We start from the raw sequence: 20,274 nt of genomic DNA, 5'->3' as shown, positions 1-20,274 counted from the left end.
TCAGCTAACCAATCACAGCAGACTGTGCTCTAGTTTCTGACAGAGGGTGAAAAGAGGTGCTGCAGAACAGGCAGAATGAGAACAATAAAGATATTTTTGATCATTAAAGCATGGAAAGGTGTTACAATAGAAGCTCAACATATAAAAATAAACCTGAAAATTAGGATGATAGGGCCTCTTTAGGTGCTAAAAGACAATATTAAAAAATCAGTTATATGTAGAACATCTTTATTGCTTGTTTTTTGTTAAACAAAAACAACAGTTACCACAAAACACTGTTCATATACAAGAATACAGGAGTATAAATATAGAATATCTGTACTAGGGGGTAGTATTTGAGCATTTCTCAACAAAAAAAACACAACAGACACACACTCAATAAATCATTCACTCTATCGCCGCCACCTCAGAGGGTGAGCAATACATTCACTCAATCATTCACACGTCCCAATGGAAGACCATTTGTGCTCAGTCTCTTCAGTTTAGTGCTCAGAGTACTGCTGCACTCCACGTTCCTACTCGACAACTATTTCTCCACAATAGTCTCTGCATCCTACATTTTAACTTGATATTTAGGAGCTACAGAGGGAGCTCAAGGCAGAAAAATACATTATCCAACATTTGAGACCTTTTTTGTCCCATTACGATCCTCACAGGCTCACTGTTGACATGTTTTAGTGGTGCCAACTGTAGTATATATACATCGATAAATGTTACCCACATTGTCTGACACATAGCTATTAAGATGAAGACTGCAACATGATTATTGAGACGATTAACATCCATTAATATGCCACAGGGAAGAACATTTGCCATACTGTTGTACAACACACATTTCTATGTGGCACAACATAGATTTGTTCATCTGTTATATAGAAACAGCGCTAATAATATCGATGTCATGGCAATAAGATGCATCCTCTTTGCAATAGAAAGCAATGAGGTTTATGGGAAATGCAGTATTTTGAATTCTAGCACTACTAACACCAAAAATGACCAATTATCCTGTCCCTGATCTCATTTGTTTAAGGTTCAAAATCTATTTGACAATGATTCACTGATGTTAGAATACACTAGCACTTTTAATATGACACCATGAGATCAGACAATAGCCATGTTGTCAGTTTCTTTAGCTTGAGCATTTTTATCCTGCCGTCTCCACATCTTCTGCTCGACAGTTCAGTTTGAGCCTTGAAGCTGCACTGAGTGAATGTTCGAAATGTGACACACACGTTAGACACTGTTGAGTAGCAGAACAGAGCTGGGAGAGGACATTTCCGGGTTCATTAAATGTGGGTCCTGTTCCTCTCCAGTGTCACCTTCTTCTTGTTTTTGTGCTACAGTCAAAGTTAGCTTGTTCAAACCGGCTGCTAGCGTCGCCTCGGCTCCCTCTGCTCGTTCACCTGCAACACACACACACAAACAAAGAGTATGTAATTGTGAACACGTGGATGTTAGAATGAACAATAATACACTTTTATCTTTGCTTAAACAGAAGAAACTTTGGAGTGAATTTTTCCTGGAAATTATCAAGTTAAAGGTGTTCAATATTGATATTGGGCCTTGAAATTATGCACCAGACCCTAAATAAACCCAGGCTAACACTTGTAAGCGCCTTTCAATTCATAGTTCTTAAAAAATGGCTGAATGACTGAACAACAACAGCTGCTACATCTTCATTCATTCATATCATATAAACATTTCAATACATAGGACATTTAAAAAAACATTTTAGAAAGTATCCTTGGCCAACTGAGCTCTGTCAAAAGTTACACCTCTACAGCTCTCTCATTAGCATGCACTACATTTCAACATATAGGATGAAGCATCACAAGTGAACACACATGTCACACACACTGATGCGATGAACACACACCTCTCTCCTGGTCGCAGTCTGGGGAGGAGGCTCCGCTGCACTGGCTGCGGGGGCCCAGGAGAGGCGAGGCATGCCCAGAACCCCACGCCGAGTCTGGGTCATTCGAGCTACAGGGGCTGGCCAAATCCAGTCCGTCGGGACAGGAGGAGGAGTGGACGGAGGAAGAGGGGGAGGAGGAGAGGAAGGAGCTGGGGTCGTTGTGAGGGGAGGATGTGTGTGAGCAGGGCCCATCCAGGGGGGTGGAGGTGGAGGATTGGGAGGAGGATGAAGAAGGTGAAGCTCGGGGTGAGGAAGGGGAGTTAGCGCCGATCTCCTCCTCTGAGCTGCTACTGTGACTGCCTTCTTCTTCAATTGATACGGACACCACTGAAACACACACACACACACACACACACACACACACACACACACACACACACACACACACACACACACACACACACACACACACACACACACACACACACACACACACACACACACACACACACACACAGATATGAAACATTAGACATTCATGCAGACACACAGATGTACCAACAAAACATGTGGATGGATGATATGGATGCATATTCATTTCCAGGCCTCAGCCACACTCACTTGACAGACCGTCCGACTCCATCTTGAAGTTGGCGATGTCCTCGTGGCCCCCGTCCACCTCCGCGCCGACACCTTGCTCCCTGGTTCCAATGGCGAGGGAGCGTCGCTGGGCATGGATCTCCTCGGAGATGCTCTCCAGGCTGCGTAGCGCTGCACGGTAGTCGGATTTGGCAACGACAAGTTTGGCCTGACGCTCGTCCACATGACCCTTGAATTGCTATGAGAAATAAAAAACAGGTTCTCAAGTTCAAGGTTCTTTATTTGTCATACGAACATAGCTACAGAGTAGTTATGTCGATGAAAATATTAGGTCACAGGCTTCTCCAACAATGCAACACAATAATACAGAAAAACAGTAAGTAACGTGCTTTCTTGAAAATATACTGTAAACACATGAGAAAAGAGTTTACTAGGCTACTACACAGTTAGGGATAATGCATAGGTGTTCCTATAAATAAAATCTCTGAGCACAAGACACTAAATATCATGGTTTCTTGTTTTCAGAAGTTTGCTAAACAGATAAAGCTTTATTATTATTATGTATTGTATTCATTTGCATTGCATATCCAGGCAATCCAAAAATAACTGAAAGTAACCAGCTGAAATTACTTTTGATATAAAATCCAAACATATCTGAAAAATGAATCAGAATACTTTCTCATATTTCGAGAAGAAGTTGAAGTAAACTTGTGCAATAGAAGTAGTTGTAGCCACTGGGACATGTGTAGGCAGACCATGTTTGTCTTATGGTTTAGCATGTTAGCAAACATTGATAATAAACAGAGAACAAAATACAGCTGTCAAATTTAAGAGTTTACAAAAGTTATTGCAATTAATCCTCAGATGACAAAGTGACTTATCAACTGATAAACATTAGCATGGCCAAACAATTATAAACTACAGTGCTTTAAACAGATTTGTCTCAAAGTATCTTTAAATCTTTATGCATACATACCTCAAGCTGTAGATAATACTTGGCTTTCAGTTCAAAATACGGCCTACAGAGGGAGAAAAAAAAGAAAAACTGAGAAAGAGAAAGTGTGCCAACTGTCACTGGAGGAGGAATAACACTCCTCTGTGAGCAGTCACATTCCTGGGCCCTGACACACGGAGCACACCCAACACAACCGAGGCATGAAACATCTGGACTGCATCAGATGACATAAACGTAGCCCTGTTTTCTCCCAGAGAATCACACACACTCAGCGAGGCCCAAGCTACGGAGGAAAAGACAAGGAGACATTCAGAGAGGAGGAGACAAAACGCACAGACCTGGATTTGTTGATGGAGCGTTTGAGTTTCTTCTCTAACTGCTTCATGTGTGTGATGCAGGAGTTGTAACTGGCTGCTGTTTTCTTGTGTTCAGCTTCACTGCGCGTTCTCTCCTGCTCGGCGCCCATCACCTGAAACAATAAAGAGGCTTTTTATTTTAACTGTGGAAACTAGGGTTTGGTAATCAGACAAATTGGATTTAGCAGGGCTGTTCTAAATCTGTGATATTCTTATTTGCAATGTGCCCTTCTATGATTGACTTTGCTTGCACAAAAATATTCCAGCAAATGCCGTTCATGGGGCTGATGGCCGCCTGTGTAAAATGTTGACATATTTCCCAACCCAACTGGAAACCAAGAAAACAATGGACAATTCCAGTATAATTATATTGACTACTTTTTTTCTTAAATCTCTATATCAGTAGCAGTCTAAACCTCAGCTTCGACCACAAACTACTAGTTGGGCTGGAACCTTTTAGTATTCTTTGCATCATGTTCGTACCCTCTGTGTGGCATGGTTAAGCATTTCCTGCCAAGCGGAGTCAAACTGGCGGCTGTCCTCCTCCAGCAGCCTCTCCTCGGCCAGGGCGATGGTCTCCTTGGCGGCCCGCAGGAACTCCACCGCCCGCTGGAACTCCTGAGTGGCCTTCTGTGCTTCAACCTGGGCCTATAGTTCAGAGAGAGAGATCAGATGTAATAAATATAGGAGGTAGACAGAAGTGTCCCGCTAAAATGTCCTGCTGGGACATTTCTGAACAATCACAACAGAGCCGGCCAGCTAACCAATCAGAGCAGACTGGGCTCTGGTTTCAGACAGAGGGTGAAAAGAGGTGCTGCAGCATGGGCAGAACTTTTGAGAACTTTTTGAACTTTAAAGATCACCTATTATGCAAAATCCACTTCTTCATGTCTCTTCTACATCAACATGTGTCCCCTCTGTGTAAAGAGACTCTGAACGTTTCAGGAATAATGATTCTCTCTCTTTTTGTCCTGATCCATTTCTATAAAAACCTGTCCAGGTCCTGAAAATGAGCTGATCATATTTTGGCCACTTTATGATGTCATAACGATTGTTTGTCTTGTGTAATCATTAGCCAATCACCAACCAAGGTAACCCCCCCCCCCCCCCCACCTTATCACCTGAATCTCCTCCTAGAGCACCATTGGGTTATTTTTAACCAAATCTCTCTCAGAGGGGCGTGGGGAGGGGCTCCTTATTATCATCTAAAGTAACAGACAGAGAATCAGCACTTTGGAAACAGGGCTGAAACAGAGGGGATTATGGGTAATGCTGCAATGATCTGTTTGGTGTTTGGAGCCAAACACTTCAGAGACATGTTTTGTATATATCTGAGACCTAAGATATATTGATGAAAAACAGAATAATAGGGGACTTGTAAAGCATGTAAACATGTCACAGTAGAGGCACAAAATACAAATATGAACCTGAAAATGAACATAATATGTCCTCTCTAATTCTGATGTCATAATTAAAGTATGAAAAAGCTGATAGAGAGCTTTAAATCATGGCATCGTGTCATCAATTTGTCACTAATTTCCAACAGCAAGTGGTCATAGCCTTTGTTCTCACATGAGTGCAGCATTAGTCCTTGTCCTGCCTCCTGTGTGTATCCAATGTCATCCATTTCCTCTAAAGGAACTATGGCTGCTTATGACAGCTATAGAGGAGTGAAGAGATGGCACATATATACGCACAGAGAGATCCTTGATCCAAAAGACAAACAGGAGCTTTGTCACTAAGAAACACTGACACACACTCAGTGGGCTCCTGCTGCCCACAGTCACATTCAATGGAAGGATTATTCCCATCATGCTGGACATATTTAGACCCACTTAGACTGGCTCGACTTAAAGGTCATTGGCTGAATACAAAGCACTTGGAGAGACTTCTTTAAATTTCCAGGGATGAGTTAAAGAACATCTCAAGAGTAATTTGTAAATTCAATGTGGGCTTATATTATATGATAAGGCATGAACATTTAGACTTCATGTTTCTTTCATAAGAACTTGTTTCAAGACAAAGCAACAGTATACAATCCGACTGAAAGCTGTCATACATACATATACAATTTATATTGATTTTGATGATGTTGTTTTGGGAAGGCTTTACCTCTGAATAATTCACAAACAGAAGAAACAAAAGACCATTGTTGTCCTCATACCCATCATGCAGATTTTCAGTTTAGGGTCTCAAATGGTTTATAGTACGACGAAAGTTTCCAAAACATCTGTGAACAATTCTGCTCCAAGCTTTCTGGCATATCATTTTACTTGCATGTGAGGAATACATTCTGCAACATCACAGTCTCACGGTCTCACAGACTTCCTCTAAACCTTGACAAGCTTTATGAGGTTAGAGTACATTGTGTACAGTGTGACAGTTTAATGGGACACATTTCCCTTCAAACTGAAGGTTAATAAGTTGTAAGACGTGGTCTGTAAGCCAGTATGTCCCTGTTTACACAGTTTTGTCTTTCTGCATTGATTGTGTAATACAATGAGGAATAACTTTGCTGGTCTCATTTGTGTTCTACGGAGCCCTGGAGGGTTCATTGAGAGAAAAATAAATAAAACATGGCCACGCTTTATTAACTCGTGCGCACGCTTTATTAACTCGTGCCCACGCTTTATTAACTCGTGCGAACGAGAAAGTAAAACGTGGCCACGTTTTATTTATTTTGAGGGATTCCTGTCCGTGACTCACAGAATCTGCTGCCCACAGCTGTTTTATAGAAGGAAAACCTCCTTCACTTTATGAAATCTCTGTGGCACCAGTGGCCTGTACTACGAAGCAGGATTTGCTATGTACACTATTCATTCATGAAGTATGACGCTGCGCTGTCAGCACCCGTCTCCATGTTTGTGATAGGTCAAATGTTGGTAACCCTGTCCCTTTCACGTGAACGCACTCTCAGCCGGACAGAGAAACCCTGGTTGATTTGCTGAGTTGATAACCAGCTTCGTAGGACCGCTTAGCGACATCGCGTTTGTTAGGGTTAGTTAAGCCGGGTAACTCAAACATATCCAGGGTCTGTTGAACTGGCTTCGTCGTACAGGGCACTGGAGGCAGTAACGTGTAACCCAGCAGAATCTGAGAAGAGCAGCACCAGCTGCAAAGAGCGGTGCCTTTTACTGTTTACTTCACTGCGTTTCCCTTCATTAGAACCGCTGGATAGAGATCGAGGCTGCTACGTTCAACCACACACACCTCTACACACATCGAACTACCAGAGTATTCCCCTCGTTTTATGAAGGAGATGTCCTGTCACCGGGGCGCATGATGTGTGTGTGTGTGCGTGTGCGTGTGGGTGTGTGTCTGTTTGTGCTCAGCTCCGCTCTGTGTGTGCGTGTTCGGTGTGTTTGTGTGTGTCCGACACCACCGGCATTTGTTTTCAAATTACCACGAACAGTAATTTACACAAATCTGGTTCTCCATAGTTATATGTGTATTCCCAAATGAAAGAAATGCGTTTAATCTTAATCTCGATGTGCTATAGTCCTGCACCGGAACGAACGATACTATCATAAACAAATGCCCACACATACGCACACACACACACAAAACGAGGCCACGCTTTATTAACTCGTGCGCACGATTTATTAACTCGTGCACACGCTTTAGTAACTCGTGCGCACGCTTTAGTAACTAAAGAAAAATAAATAAAGCGTGCGCACGAGTTACTAAAGCGTGCGCACGCTTTATTTATTTTTCTCTCTATGAACCCTCCAGGGCTCCGTAGTGTTCCTATCCTTGAGCAATTTGAATGAATTATTGTTTGCAGTGTCAAAGCCAAATGTCCTTTTTCAAAAGTGAAATAAAGACATCTATTCATGTTAAAACCAGACGATTTCATAGTTTCTATGAGACATTGTTTGAAATACAAATGCATTTTCCCGAAACCAATACAAGACAGGAACTTGACCCCAGTTGCAATTCAATGGTTTATAGAAATAGTTAGAAAACGCTATTTCCCGTCTCTAAAGCTGCACACTCATGATCAGTGGGGAAAAAAGCGGTCTGTGCTGTGTTTTCCTACGAGAAAGTGATGCTGGAAATGACCAGAGAGCATTGCTTTCCAAGTTCATATTGCTTCAACTTTGACGTGATTTGCCGCTGTCCTTTGAATGGGCAACAAATTAGATAACTGTATGTGACGATCATCAGTTTTTATTTTAACTTTTTACGCATCAAATGTAAAAAACGACTAGACCTATGTGTCGGAGCCAGAATGCTTGATTTTGCCTTACTTATTTTTTGTATTATTATCTTGTATTTCTGTTTGCATCGCGTTTAATTCTTATTGTTTATCACTTCCGGCAATGGTCACGTGGGTGTGGTTTATTGGTATTTAGTCACCTGTTGGATGCCGGTTGGGAGGGTATGATGTAGGAAGAGGGTGAATTTGCTCCGGTCTGTTGACCGTCAGGTCTGGAGTTGTATATTGTTTGTTTTCGTCTTTATTAAACACCATGGACTACAAATGACTACGGACTCTTACATGGAACGCGTCACAGCAAAGAGCATCTTTTAGCCTCTCAGCAGCTAACTCATAGGGAGTTATTGCCGCTACACTATGTTTAGGGACCAACAAGATATAGGAGTTGTTTGAAGAAACTGGGTTTTCCATTAATCCAAGAACAAAACTCTAATAAATATCACAGCAACTAAATTGGTGTTAACTGAACAAACCAACCTGCCAGGCAAAATGTAACATACATAGTGGCTCGGCCAAACCAAAGACAAAACAAGGGGTAATTAACATACAAATGGACACTGACAAAACCCAAATCCACCCTTTGGCATGGTAGCATGTGGTTTGTCCCAATTTGTCCCAATTAGCTGCTTGCAGTATTTATGAGTTCTCAGCCCTCAGCCACACCTTTTGCTGAACCAGGAAGTAACCTCCCCAAACGACCACGGTAACATGTGTTGCTGTAACCATCACACCGATGTTAAATATATGGTGAGTTGATTACTAACATTATACCAAACGTTTCCAACAATGTTTATAATCCAGAGAAATCCGTCATTTTAATCAAGGTAACAGCTTTTCATTTGGTTGCCTGCCTAGGTGTTGTATTACCTTTTAGCATGCATATCTAGTGTCTAGTAGTATCTAGCATATCTAGTGGTTGTCTAGCAGAAGCTATCAAACTTTTGGACTTTGTAATCCACTTTGAACCATATTTTTGACATTACAGATTTTAGAAGTGGGCTTGTTTTAACAATATTTTTTAGACCAGATGAAGGACTTTAGATGTTAGATGTCTGGATTTGAAGTTAACAGAGAAACAAGGTGAGAAAATGGATGCAGATTACAGTGTCCATCAGAACTTTTCATTAAAATAGATATGTGTTGCATCCTAAAGCTAAGACAATTAAGACACAGGGAATACAAATTAAACATTTAGCTCAAACAGGCTAAAATGCTCTTATAGTTTAAGTGAACTGCAGGCCTCTGGGTGTTCATCACCACAAGCAACACAACAAACAACCTTATCATAACAGACCCCAAAAGGTCGATGTAGTTCTCTCAGCTGTTATACTTTTTTTCTCACAGCTTTCCCTGCCTCTGTTACATTAACCTCTGTGACATGACCCCCCTGCCACTATCGGCCATGTTTACGATAAACACTCCAACAGTGACGTAGGTTTGCAAAGATCTCGCACAAATTGAAAATTGTGTCTTGTATTGTTGGGATATCTTGAGCGTTGCAGCGGTTTGATAACCTCTCCAGAGTCCAGGGTTGGAAAGGCCCCTTTGGAGGAGGTGAGGGGATAGAGATAGAGGAAGGGAATAGGAAGATAATAATTGGCCTTTTGCAAATAATCTGTAGGGTTGAATTTGTCCGACGTCATGACCCATTTCCCAGGCTCGGGGATGAGAGGGAGTGCAGGAAAAACAGAAGGATGATGGATATTTGACGAGGGGATACCATGAGAGAGGAATAACTCATACTTTAAAGAGGCCCTATCATGCTCATTGTCACGTTCATATTTGTATGTTGTGCCTCTACTGTCACTTGTCTCCATGCTTTAATGTTCAAAAAGCTCTTTATTTTTCTCATACTGCCTGTGCTGCAGCACCTCTTTTCACCCTCTGTCTGAAACCAGAGCCCAGTCTGCTCCGATTGGTTTGCTGGCTGGCTCTGTTTTGATTAGTCAGCGATGTGCTGCTCCTTAGCCAATCACATACAACGTGCAATAGAATCAAAAGTGTTACACATGTCGTTATGTTACACTTGTATCTAGACTCTTCTTGCACTATTTCTATTCTATTTTATTTGTATTTACTTGCACTATTGTATCTGTGTTATTGTGTTGCACTGTTGGAGGAGCCTATGACCTAAGATTTTCATTGACATACAGTATCTACACTGTAGTAGCTATGTACATATGACAATAAAAGCCTTTAAACATTTTATAGACAAAGGAGTCCAATGGAGGCGTCTCATGCAGGGGGGAGTGTGGGAGAGAAACTTTGGGAACTTTGGGATTTTAGCCTTTGAAGACCATTTATATGCACAAAAACCTACAGTATATCACAGACTACAGGAAAGAGAAAATTCCCAAAAAGCATAATACAGCCTCTTTAACGCTATGCATCAATAGTTTTATCAAGTTAAGAGAAAAGGGCCCGTCGTTAACAGGATTTTCTATACAGAGCAGCAGCACCTTTCCTTTTTCATGCCGGGTCGTGGTTTACTCGTAGTGTGTCAGTAGCTAAGATGACTAAACACAGAGACCATGTGAGACTTTCTTTACTTGTGCAAAAATCAGAACAAATTCCAAATCTTAGCACCCCAGTGAGACACATTCATCCAAGGTGGAGGACACAGTTTGCTGTTATCTCAGTGACACAAAGGCCTGCTGAGCCCGGTGGGGCATGCAAGTGACGAGCATTGTTATCTGTTAATTAACTTGATGTCATGCAGCCCACTTTATCTGACTGTCTGTCGGGCAAACAATGCAATGGTTTAGGGCTGAATTCCCATGACACGCTGTCACCTCATATACGCATCATAACACCCCTTTATGTGTGTGTGTGTGTGTGTGTGTGTGTGTGTGTGTGTGTGTGTGTGTGTGTGTGTGTGTGTGTGTGTGTGTGTGTGTGTGTGTGTGTGTGTGTGTGTGTGTGTGTGTGTGTGTGTGTGTGTGTGTGTGTGTGTGTGTGTGCGTGTGTGTGTGTGTCATTTCTAATTCAGGAGACAGACGCTGTCATCCTGTCCTGAAGGTCACAACCTTGACGCACCACTACAACCTATACGCTCGTGTTGGATGGTCTTCCCTGACCACGCGTTGACTGAAACACTGGCACATCCTTATATATAAGGCTATTCTTGGTGCTCTTCCTCCTTATCTAAGGATCTACATAAACTGAAAATGCAAAGGATCTTATCGGCTTCGCTCCAAGGACTTTTTCCTTTTAACTGTACCAAAGGTCCGTACTGAACTGGGGAAGAGGGCATTCAGTTACGCTGCTCCTGCATGGAACCAGCTTCAAACTGAGCTGAACCTCAGAGAGCTGGTTTCTTTAAACAGACTAAAAGCTACTCTAATGGCGCTTTTCCACTGCAGGACCTCACACGGCTTAGTACGGTATGGCTAGGCCTTGGTAGGCCAGGCTCACTTTATGCTGCGTTTCCATTACAGTTTAGGAACTGGGGTAGTAACTATAGTAACGCAGTGTGGGCGGGGCGATCGGCGGGTGGAGCGACGCTGCGTAAAACTGCTGTGACGTCATCTTCAATGCGAACCATAAAACCATAACATCAGCCGTTAGCTGTTAGCACTCAGAGCTCACAGCTCCTCATATCTGTTCAGAAACTAGACAAAAGTTAAACAAGTACAAACCACAGACTGTCTGTGTCATGGCGAATACAGTCGCTGGTTTATTTCTGTCTGTAGTTTTTCGCCTGCCGTCTTGTCTGCAGACCGGTATCAGTATGTTGTTACTTCGGAATCATTTTGAAACGTATTACAATTAAATCACGGTGAAATATGTTAATTTTGTTGTAGTTGTAGCCCCCTTGTCAGCGATTCTCTCTGACCATTCAGCAGTCGAGAGTGTTTACGTCACTAGTTTAGCATATTCAGCCCGGTTGTTGGCCCAACCTCGATTTTGGAGGGCCAGAAAAGAGGTGAAAAAGTAACCCTGAGCCGGAACTACCCCTAGTGGAAATGCTTTCGCTAAACTTGGTGTATGACTGTGTTGTGATTGTGTGTTTTAAAATTGTCTATAACTGTGCCGTTAACATTCTTGGGCCAGGACTCTCTTGAAAAAGACCTAATTAAAATTAAAAAAAACAACTGAAGGAGAGAGATGGAGGGTGACAAGTTGGAGGGTGAAGAGGTGGAGGCAGAGAGGGTAGACAGACAGACAGGCAGGCAGGCAGGCAGGCAGGCAGGCAGGCAGGCAGGCAGTGGTGCAGCAGAGAATGCTGGGTAAAACGACAAAAGATGGGACAGTAGAGGCAAATTCCTATACACCACCCCCCAGTCTGTAGGAATGTAGGGGGATGAACATGGGGGGGTTGGGACTAGCTTATGGGGGGGGGGGTGTGTGTGTGTGTGTGTGTGGGTGTGTGTGTGTGTGTGTGTGTGTGTGTGTGTGTGTGTGTGTGTGTGTGTGGGGGGGATTTATTCGGGCATGGTCAGTAGGGGTAAGCATCTGAATCACTTTGAAATAGGTCACGTATTAAATATTAAATATTCATCCATAAATCATGACCAGACAATAAGCCAGTTTAACCCGGGGGCTTCCTGCGGCTTCACTTTCTGTATCATGCCCCTGGTCACACACACACACCCACCCACACTCATATTTGTAAAGATACGGAAGGCATAATAACATATTGCACGTTTAAACTGCCTCCATACTAGACTGAAATAAATTGTGTTTATTTTACACACAATTCACACGCACACGCACGCACGCACGCACACGCACATTCATATTCATAAAGATAGGGAAGGCTTTAAGGCTTTGGATCCTTTCACGTAAATGCAGGTCCCATCAAAATTCAAAACCTTCAAGCAATCACCAACTCGTTGTTATAATGCAACAGAGATAAGCAAGGACACACGCACACGCACACACACGCACACACACACACACGGCTCCACAGTCTATTTCAGTTTGTCACCTCAGCTCTGAAACAAATTATGTAAGCCTGATGATGAATGACTCATATGCTTCCTCCTTATTGGAAGAGGAGAGGGGTGCGCTGGACACTACATGTGTGGTGCTGCCCAATCAGATCAGAGCCTCAGTGGGCTTGAGCAATTCCAAAGTGAAGAACATGACCCACCAAAGAGCGTCACATATTCCTACTGGTATCACCTTACTTAACGTGTACCTGCAACAGTGCAGCATGCAGTGCAGCAAGAGTGAGGACTGTCTTAGGTAAGACGGCTTTTATGTGCGCAGCTCCACTTGCTTGGAACAGCCTACACTCAATTGAAATTGAGCAATTTTATTTCTCTGAATGTTTTTAAGGCACGTCTGCACGAGATGCTTTCTGACACTATGGGTGTTTGTAAGTGTTGGTGAATATGTAAATATGATGTCCTCTATTGTTTGTTTTTATGTTTCATGTGGAACTAAATTGATGCAGGTCTCCCTTGTAAAAGAGATCCATGATCTCAAGGGACCTATCTGTCTAAATAAAGGTTTGAAATGAAATGAAAAAAACACAAAGGCCTGTAAGATGCAGCAAAGGAAGATTATGCAAAATGTGTCGAGTCAAGCAGTGTCAGTGCAACTCAGACAAATCCTGTCCCCACACTGAGTCCAAGTGTGTGTGAGACACTAGCCTAGGATACAGAGGTGTGCCTGAGTTTAAAAATAGGCATCACGTGACTCTGTGCTCCCTTTAATTAGATAAAAGCAGAGCTCTTTAAACTTCTCGTCGCATATCCTCACTAATCTTTCCCTCACACTCACTGTCTGCCGACCCCAGTGACTCCAGCTCTCTCCTGCGAACGTGTGTGTGTGTGTCTGTGTGTTTACCTGTCTTGCTACTTTGCGGGCTTCCCAGTAGGGTTTGGAGTCGTCCACGGCTCGTCCGATCTTCTTCACCTGCTCGTCCAGCTTCACTGTAGCTTCCACCAGCACGGCTCGAAACCTCTGTCTGCAGTCCTTCACACAGATACAGATATGATATAAGTCATAATAGCTCTTTTCAAAGCTGTTATATGTAGGAAGTTGAAAACCGTGAAATTAGCTTATGTCATTAATTCAGTACATCTGTGTATATTTACTGGGGTTTTTAAGTTTAAGCCACATTACGGCCACAGTACAGATTGTCCTGCTTGCACTGATCAGTTTGGCTCAGTGCCTTCAAAGCGGCTCTCCTAATTCAAGTCATCACTAAACCATCACCCAAATACCCCCAGTAAGCACGTGCAGTACTAACAGCTGTATCTCAGTTTTTAGTCCGGACTGTTGTTGAGCAAACCGTATGCTTTGGGAGTGAAATCACGGTAAAGTTGTTTGTGAGCATTAATATTGTGCAACATCTGTGTATGTGTGTGTCTGCATTTGTTGGCATTAAGGGGGCACTGTGACTTGTTATTCATAGCTGAAGTCTGTCATCAAATACAGCAAAGTTACTGATACCCCTTTTTACACCATCATGGAACAGGCTCCAGTCTGGTTTGCTTGTCTAATCTTTTAACAGTTTAGAGCATTTTGACCAGAAATAAATAAGTATAAACCCCATTTTGTTGGTTCCCAGCTAGAACCGATAGAAAATGCAGGTGTGCGTCGACCTGAAATGCAAATTGCAGTAGGGTTTTATATTCAACCGTTTGGAAAGAGAGGAATGAGTCTTGCACATAATGAATAACATACAAAATTAGAGAATGCAATTCCTGAAGAAATTGCTAGTGGGAATACTTTATGCTGAAAATCTGACGCTAAACTGCTATGCTGAAATGTAATGTGCAAGAAGAAAGTGAAGAATTTAGATTGAAATGATACATGAACACTGGGGGCTTGAATGTGTGATAAGAGAAGAAAAGAAAGTAAAAAGGCTTGGAAAAGCAGCAGAATATTTGAACCGCAAACTTCTGAACTAACTTGATGGCGAATGATCTGTCGCCATGGCAATAGCATTTGATGACACCCCATACATAATATGCTTAGATGCGTTGATGGCTGCGTCGTTACCAAACCTGTGAAGTTTTGGGGCGTTTGGAGCATTTTCACTGAAGTTATGAGAAAGCCGTGTTTCATGGCGAGCATTGTGTTGCCATGGCAACGGCATTTGAAGAAATCTCAAAACTGTCCCGTAGATGTCTTCACGGCTGGACTGTTGGCACACGTGAAGTTTGAGCACTTTTTGAACATTTTCATAGGACTTATAGCGAGGGATGATGATGATGTCGCTGTAAGTCCCATCGGCATTCCATGGAAACGGCATATGGTGAGATCTCAGATTTGGCGTAGAGCTGTTGAGGCATGGACCGGTGATATACAAGTGAAGATTGGGGGACGATTGGACCGTGTTGATGGGACTTACAGCGACATCATGTTTCAAGGTGAATGATCCGTCGCCATGGCAACGGCATTTGATGACACCCCATAATATGCTTAGATGCGTTGATGGCTGCATCGTTACCAAACCTGTGAAGTTTTGGGGCGTTTGGAGCAGTTTCACTGAAGTTATGAGAAAACCGTGTTTCAAGGCGAGCATTGTGTTGCCATGGTAACGGCATTTGAAGAAATCTCAAAACTGTCCCGTAGATCAGGGGTTCCCCGAGGAGGTGTTACTGCCGGGCCGCGAAATAGCCGTGAGTTTATCGTAATATCATGCATCCTTAATTACAATGATTCCTCTCTAAACTGGTGAAAATGTGGGCTTTTTTTGCATATGTGGTTAGAGAATTGGTTCAAGAAGCAGAGCTGATTTGGTGAAAAGGGGCATGAGTTTGTATCTACATGTGTTGTAATTTACAGTCAGGCAAGTTTAAAAGGCACAAGCACCTGCATCCTGTAAAAAAGACAGAAGAGAGGGAAAAGGAGAGGGCGCTACAGGAAGCACACTTCCCTTGACATCATGACGTTTCCTGTCTTCCTGTTCCTGCGTTGAAATGGTGACGCAGCATGCAGGCAGGGACGTATATTCATATTCACATTAAGCTGTGTCATGTTTAAGTTGAAATGCTCTCTGGTACCATTATTTAATACTTGCCTGGTATTTAATTTGCATACATACGTTATTTCATTTAATTTCAAACCGTTATTTATCCAGGTGTATCCCATTGAGATCATTGATCTCTTTTTCAAGGGAGACCTGCTCAAGTAGGTTCCACATGAAACATAAAAACACAAACCGAACAAAAAGGACATCTTGCAGCATCATTACAGGGATTACAATTTACAATAACTATCCACATGAGCAGGTACCAACAGGTTCCGATTGAGTAGCATCCAACCGAGCTTTAAAAACATTTGGTGGCACCAGATTGCTCAGTTTCCATTTTAATTGCAGACTATTCCAAGACAGAGGAGCTGCGCATCTCAAAGCTATCTTCCCTAAGACAGTCCTAGCAGTTGGTACATTTAATAAAACTACAGCAAGCGATCTCAGGCAGTAGCCACTTACAATTCGCCGTGTGATCAGGGAGCAGATGTAGGATGGAAGTTTCCCTAACATGGCTTTTTTGTGATAGGAATTACAGCATATTTTGTTAGTGAAACTGTGCTTTTGGTCTACATGTCCATTTTTTTCTTTCTCAAATGACACTTTTGTGAGTTGTTTACATTACCCTCTACCAAAGTGTGCCTCTTATAAGCTATGCACACACACACCGAGAGGATTATAATGGGTCATTTTCACCATGGGCGTATGTGCTTCTGTAGGTGATGGCACACGGTCTTTAACTCTAGCAGACAAGATGTTCTCTCTCTGGCATGAGAGGTTTATCATTTTGTTGGCAGAGTCGGTAACCTCATGGATTTAACCTCATTGCCTCAGCTTGTCCTGAATCCTCTGGATCGACTGTACACTCCTTAATGAACTCCAGACTCTGCAGGAAGACATTCTGCCAGCAGCACTTTCACATTCCTTAGCTCGCCACTTTTATTCTGCCTCAATCACCTTCTTTCTTTCTGATTATGCTGGGTAAATACTTAGAAAAAGTTACACAACTGATGCTTCAAAATGTAACCGAAGCAGTGGAAGAAATGTAAAATGTCCCCTCGAAAAGAAAGAGAACAGCGGTTAAATCCTTCATAGATAGGTCAACTTTATAATTATTTGGTTTTAGCATGGAACGCATGAATATGGCAACATTGAGCTGTGGATTTGTATTGTATCCTGTCCCTTTCTGACCGTTGTAACATTTATTCCAGCTCTGGTTTATGGCAAACGGACATGAGTGATGTCTAATGAGAAACAGAAGGGGCCTACTTTGAGGCAAAGAAAAACTAAAGCAGGCGTCTGGAATGTTTTTACTTTTGCTGAACAGTAACCCTCCTAGTTAAAGTTTGGAAAACAGTGAGCGCTGTAAAAACAAAACAAAAGATCTCTCTTTCTCTGGTTCCCTATTTTACAGCCCCTTTAATGTGTTTGTAAAGGAAGGCTGATGGAGCTCCAGAGAAACTAGGAGTGCATTTGGGATTTAGATTACTCCAAATGTGCCATTCAAATATTTTGTTAAACATTTAGAGCACAGTTACACCTCTTGTAGCACTTAGTGGTGGAAAGTAATAAAATACATCTACTCAAGTATTTAAGTCGGAATTTGAGGAACTTGTACTTTACCTGAGTCTTTTAATGATATGTAACTTACAAATACGTTTACTAAATTTTTAGCAGCCAATATTGTACTTTCCTTCATAGTTTGGCAGCTTCAGTTACATTATAGATTTAGATTATTAGTCAAATCAAACTATAAATGAACTAATAAGTAAACATTTACAATATTATTACATTTTAGGTGAAGAAATCCAGAAACCATATATGAGGTCATTCAAATTAGCTCCAAATGTACATATTGTGATAAAAACATGAATGCCATCAATAATCATAATCCAATAATGTACTTATTTGATTCTGGGCCATTATGAATAACGAGTACTTTTACTTTTGTAATTGAAGTCTATTTAACGGCAGTACTTTGACTTATAACAGAGAATTATTACAATTCAGTGTTGCTACTTTTACTTAATTAAGTACAAGGTCTGAGTACTTCCTCCCCCACTGCTTACAGTTCATACAGTATAGTGCAGCGCAGTGTGTTATTAAGGAGGATCGACTGTCACTGCTTCAGTTTTTCCACATTTTCCCAGAGAAGCAGCTCCCTCTTTTAGAACATTTCCGTGTTTGCAAGTGTAAACTGTTTCCCTGCAATGACCTCGTTGCTAGGGCCAGGATTTCAGGTTTATTTCAAGTAAGACTTTATGTTGGAAAGTGAGACGTAATGGCTCCTTGAGATGAGTGTTTCTGCAGACAAGCCATGACTGGAAGGTGTTTACCCCAGCAGGGAGAGTCGCTGATGATAGAGGCAATCGTGTTGGTGTTTAGTCTTACCTCAAGTTCACTTTCCCAGCGATTAATGTCATCTGTGGACTGGTTCAACTTCTCCAGTTCTTCCTGGGGGGGGAGAGAGAGAGAGAGAGAGAATGGTTAACACAGTGTAGAAGTTACTGTGTGATTTCTGTTTACTAACTTACTGTGTGTGTGTGTGTGTGTGTGTGTGTGTGTGTGTGTGTGTGTGTGTGTGTGTGTGTGTGTGTGTTTCTAGAAAGTGTTAAAGGGAAAACTACTTTTAATTTAATCTATCGAAGATTATATTAGATTTTATGGCATGCTGAACAGAACATTGCATTAGTTAAGAGTGAATTATTTTTAAGTGCAATGCTTTTATGCTAATATTGCAATAAATTAGAACTATTGAACTTTTTAAAGTATTTATATATTTTACTAAATAAGGCTAACGTCTTTTTAACAATATTTAACACAACTTGACTACTTTTCACCGGGCTTCCCTTTTGTATCTCCATGTCACTTTCACTGGAGGCAATATCTGGATCCCATTTACTTATGTTCTAACCTCACCTGGATTCTTGGATCTACTTTTTCCTCCTCGGGACATTGCGATTCCTCCTCCTCCTCCTCGCAGTTATTCCCATTTTGTAAAGGATCCATTTTCAGGGTTTCTGGAGATTTATTTTGGGTAATAGAAAATGTGGGTCTTCACTGCGAACAAAGCGCGACCCCCGGGGTGCTGGACAGCAGGGTCGTCCAGCGGTGATCCTCTCTCTCTAACCTTTAAACTGAGCGCAGTGCATGGTGCAGGCTTTGTTCAGGTTCAGTTAAAGGGGGGCGAGAGTCCGCAGTGTGTGCGCAGAGGAGCGCGTCTGACCGCTGCGAGAACCGACACTCACTGTGGAGGAGCACAACCTCAGGGAGAGGCGGCACTGTGGAAACGAAAGTAAACCTGAAGTACATTCACTGAAATGATGAATGACACTACTTCTGGTGTGGACTTTCAAAATAAAAGCATGTTTGGGTTGGCAGCAGACTTGCATGTCAGAAATTGGGCAGGCATGATAATATATCAAAATCTGTTTAAAAACCTTATCAAACAAGCGTCCTGGGTTGTTAATGCGCTGATATACCAATCAGAGGGTTGGTGGTTCGATCCCAGCCCCAGTTGGTTAAACTAATGAAATACCCCAAATGGCTGCTTTAAGCATGTATATGTTCAGCTAAATAACAAAAGAAATACCTCCTTAGATTTTTTTTAAAACAAAGAAACAATGGATTGAAGGTATACAGTGTCAATGGTGTCAATACGTTTGGGGGATTTTCCTACTTTTAGGCCTGTTTCATGTCAATTCAGGAGATGAACCTTCATCGAGACCTAATTGCATAATGTTGGCTGCCTGTTTACTGTTTCAACCAGTTGTAAAAGGACATAACAATGAATCTATTTGATCATCACAATACAAAAAATAGCCACATGCCGTCATGTTGATTCCTGTATTTAACAATCAATATGCAGGGTTTAATACTTTAATCATAATTTGCAATCAGCATATTTAGAATTTAATTTTGCTTGTTGTTGTACTAAAATACTTGCCATTTAGATAATGTTCTTTGGCTGTAATGTAGCTCTTTTGACGACCCAACTTTTCCCTAAATTAGGCTTTTATTTTGACAGGACAGACGCTCACATTTAAAGGTCCGATTGAAGGTAAATATCACGAGCTTTCTTGCTCCAGCCTGGAGTTGTGAGTTGGTTTCTCGCGCCCTCTGGTGGAGAGGAGCAGGCAGGGCAGACAGGAGCTGATGGGGGGGGGCTTCATTCCTGTAAACATTGCCGTGTTTATTTTTGCTCCCTGTTGTGTTGACTCAAGATCATTAAAGGTGTTATGTGAAGTCCTTAAGGGTAAGACATGTTAATATATTTTTTTTATAGATTTAGGGGGGGGGGGGGGGGAACTCTTATGGCTATTACTGCTTTAGTGATAAGTACGTTTTAAAAAAAAT

General features: G+C 42.0%; 1 protein-coding gene across 1 annotated transcript; it reads right to left on the bottom strand.

The window, feature by feature from the left end:
• Positions 1–211: 211 nt before the first annotated feature.
• Positions 212–20,168, bottom strand: sh3bp5a (SH3-domain binding protein 5a (BTK-associated)). Its single transcript, XM_034094268.2, has 9 exons — positions 18,838–20,168; positions 18,310–18,372; positions 13,782–13,910; positions 4,250–4,414; positions 3,749–3,879; positions 3,432–3,474; positions 2,477–2,693; positions 1,877–2,242; positions 212–1,403 (listed from the first exon to the last, which is right to left on the bottom strand). Exons 1-9 carry the CDS (start codon positions 18,925–18,927, stop codon positions 1,234–1,236), a joined length of 1,374 nt encoding a protein of 457 aa, XP_033950159.1. The 5' UTR covers positions 18,928–20,168; the 3' UTR covers positions 212–1,233.
• Between the last annotated feature and the right edge of the window lie 106 nt (positions 20,169–20,274).

This window comes from Pseudochaenichthys georgianus, chromosome 11 (genome assembly GCF_902827115.2).
Source record: "Pseudochaenichthys georgianus chromosome 11, fPseGeo1.2, whole genome shotgun sequence".
In the NCBI taxonomy this organism is placed as follows: Eukaryota; Metazoa; Chordata; class Actinopteri; order Perciformes; family Channichthyidae; genus Pseudochaenichthys; species Pseudochaenichthys georgianus.
The sequence above is the reverse complement of the archived record's forward strand: the minus strand, read 5'-3'. Positions and strand labels throughout refer to the sequence as shown.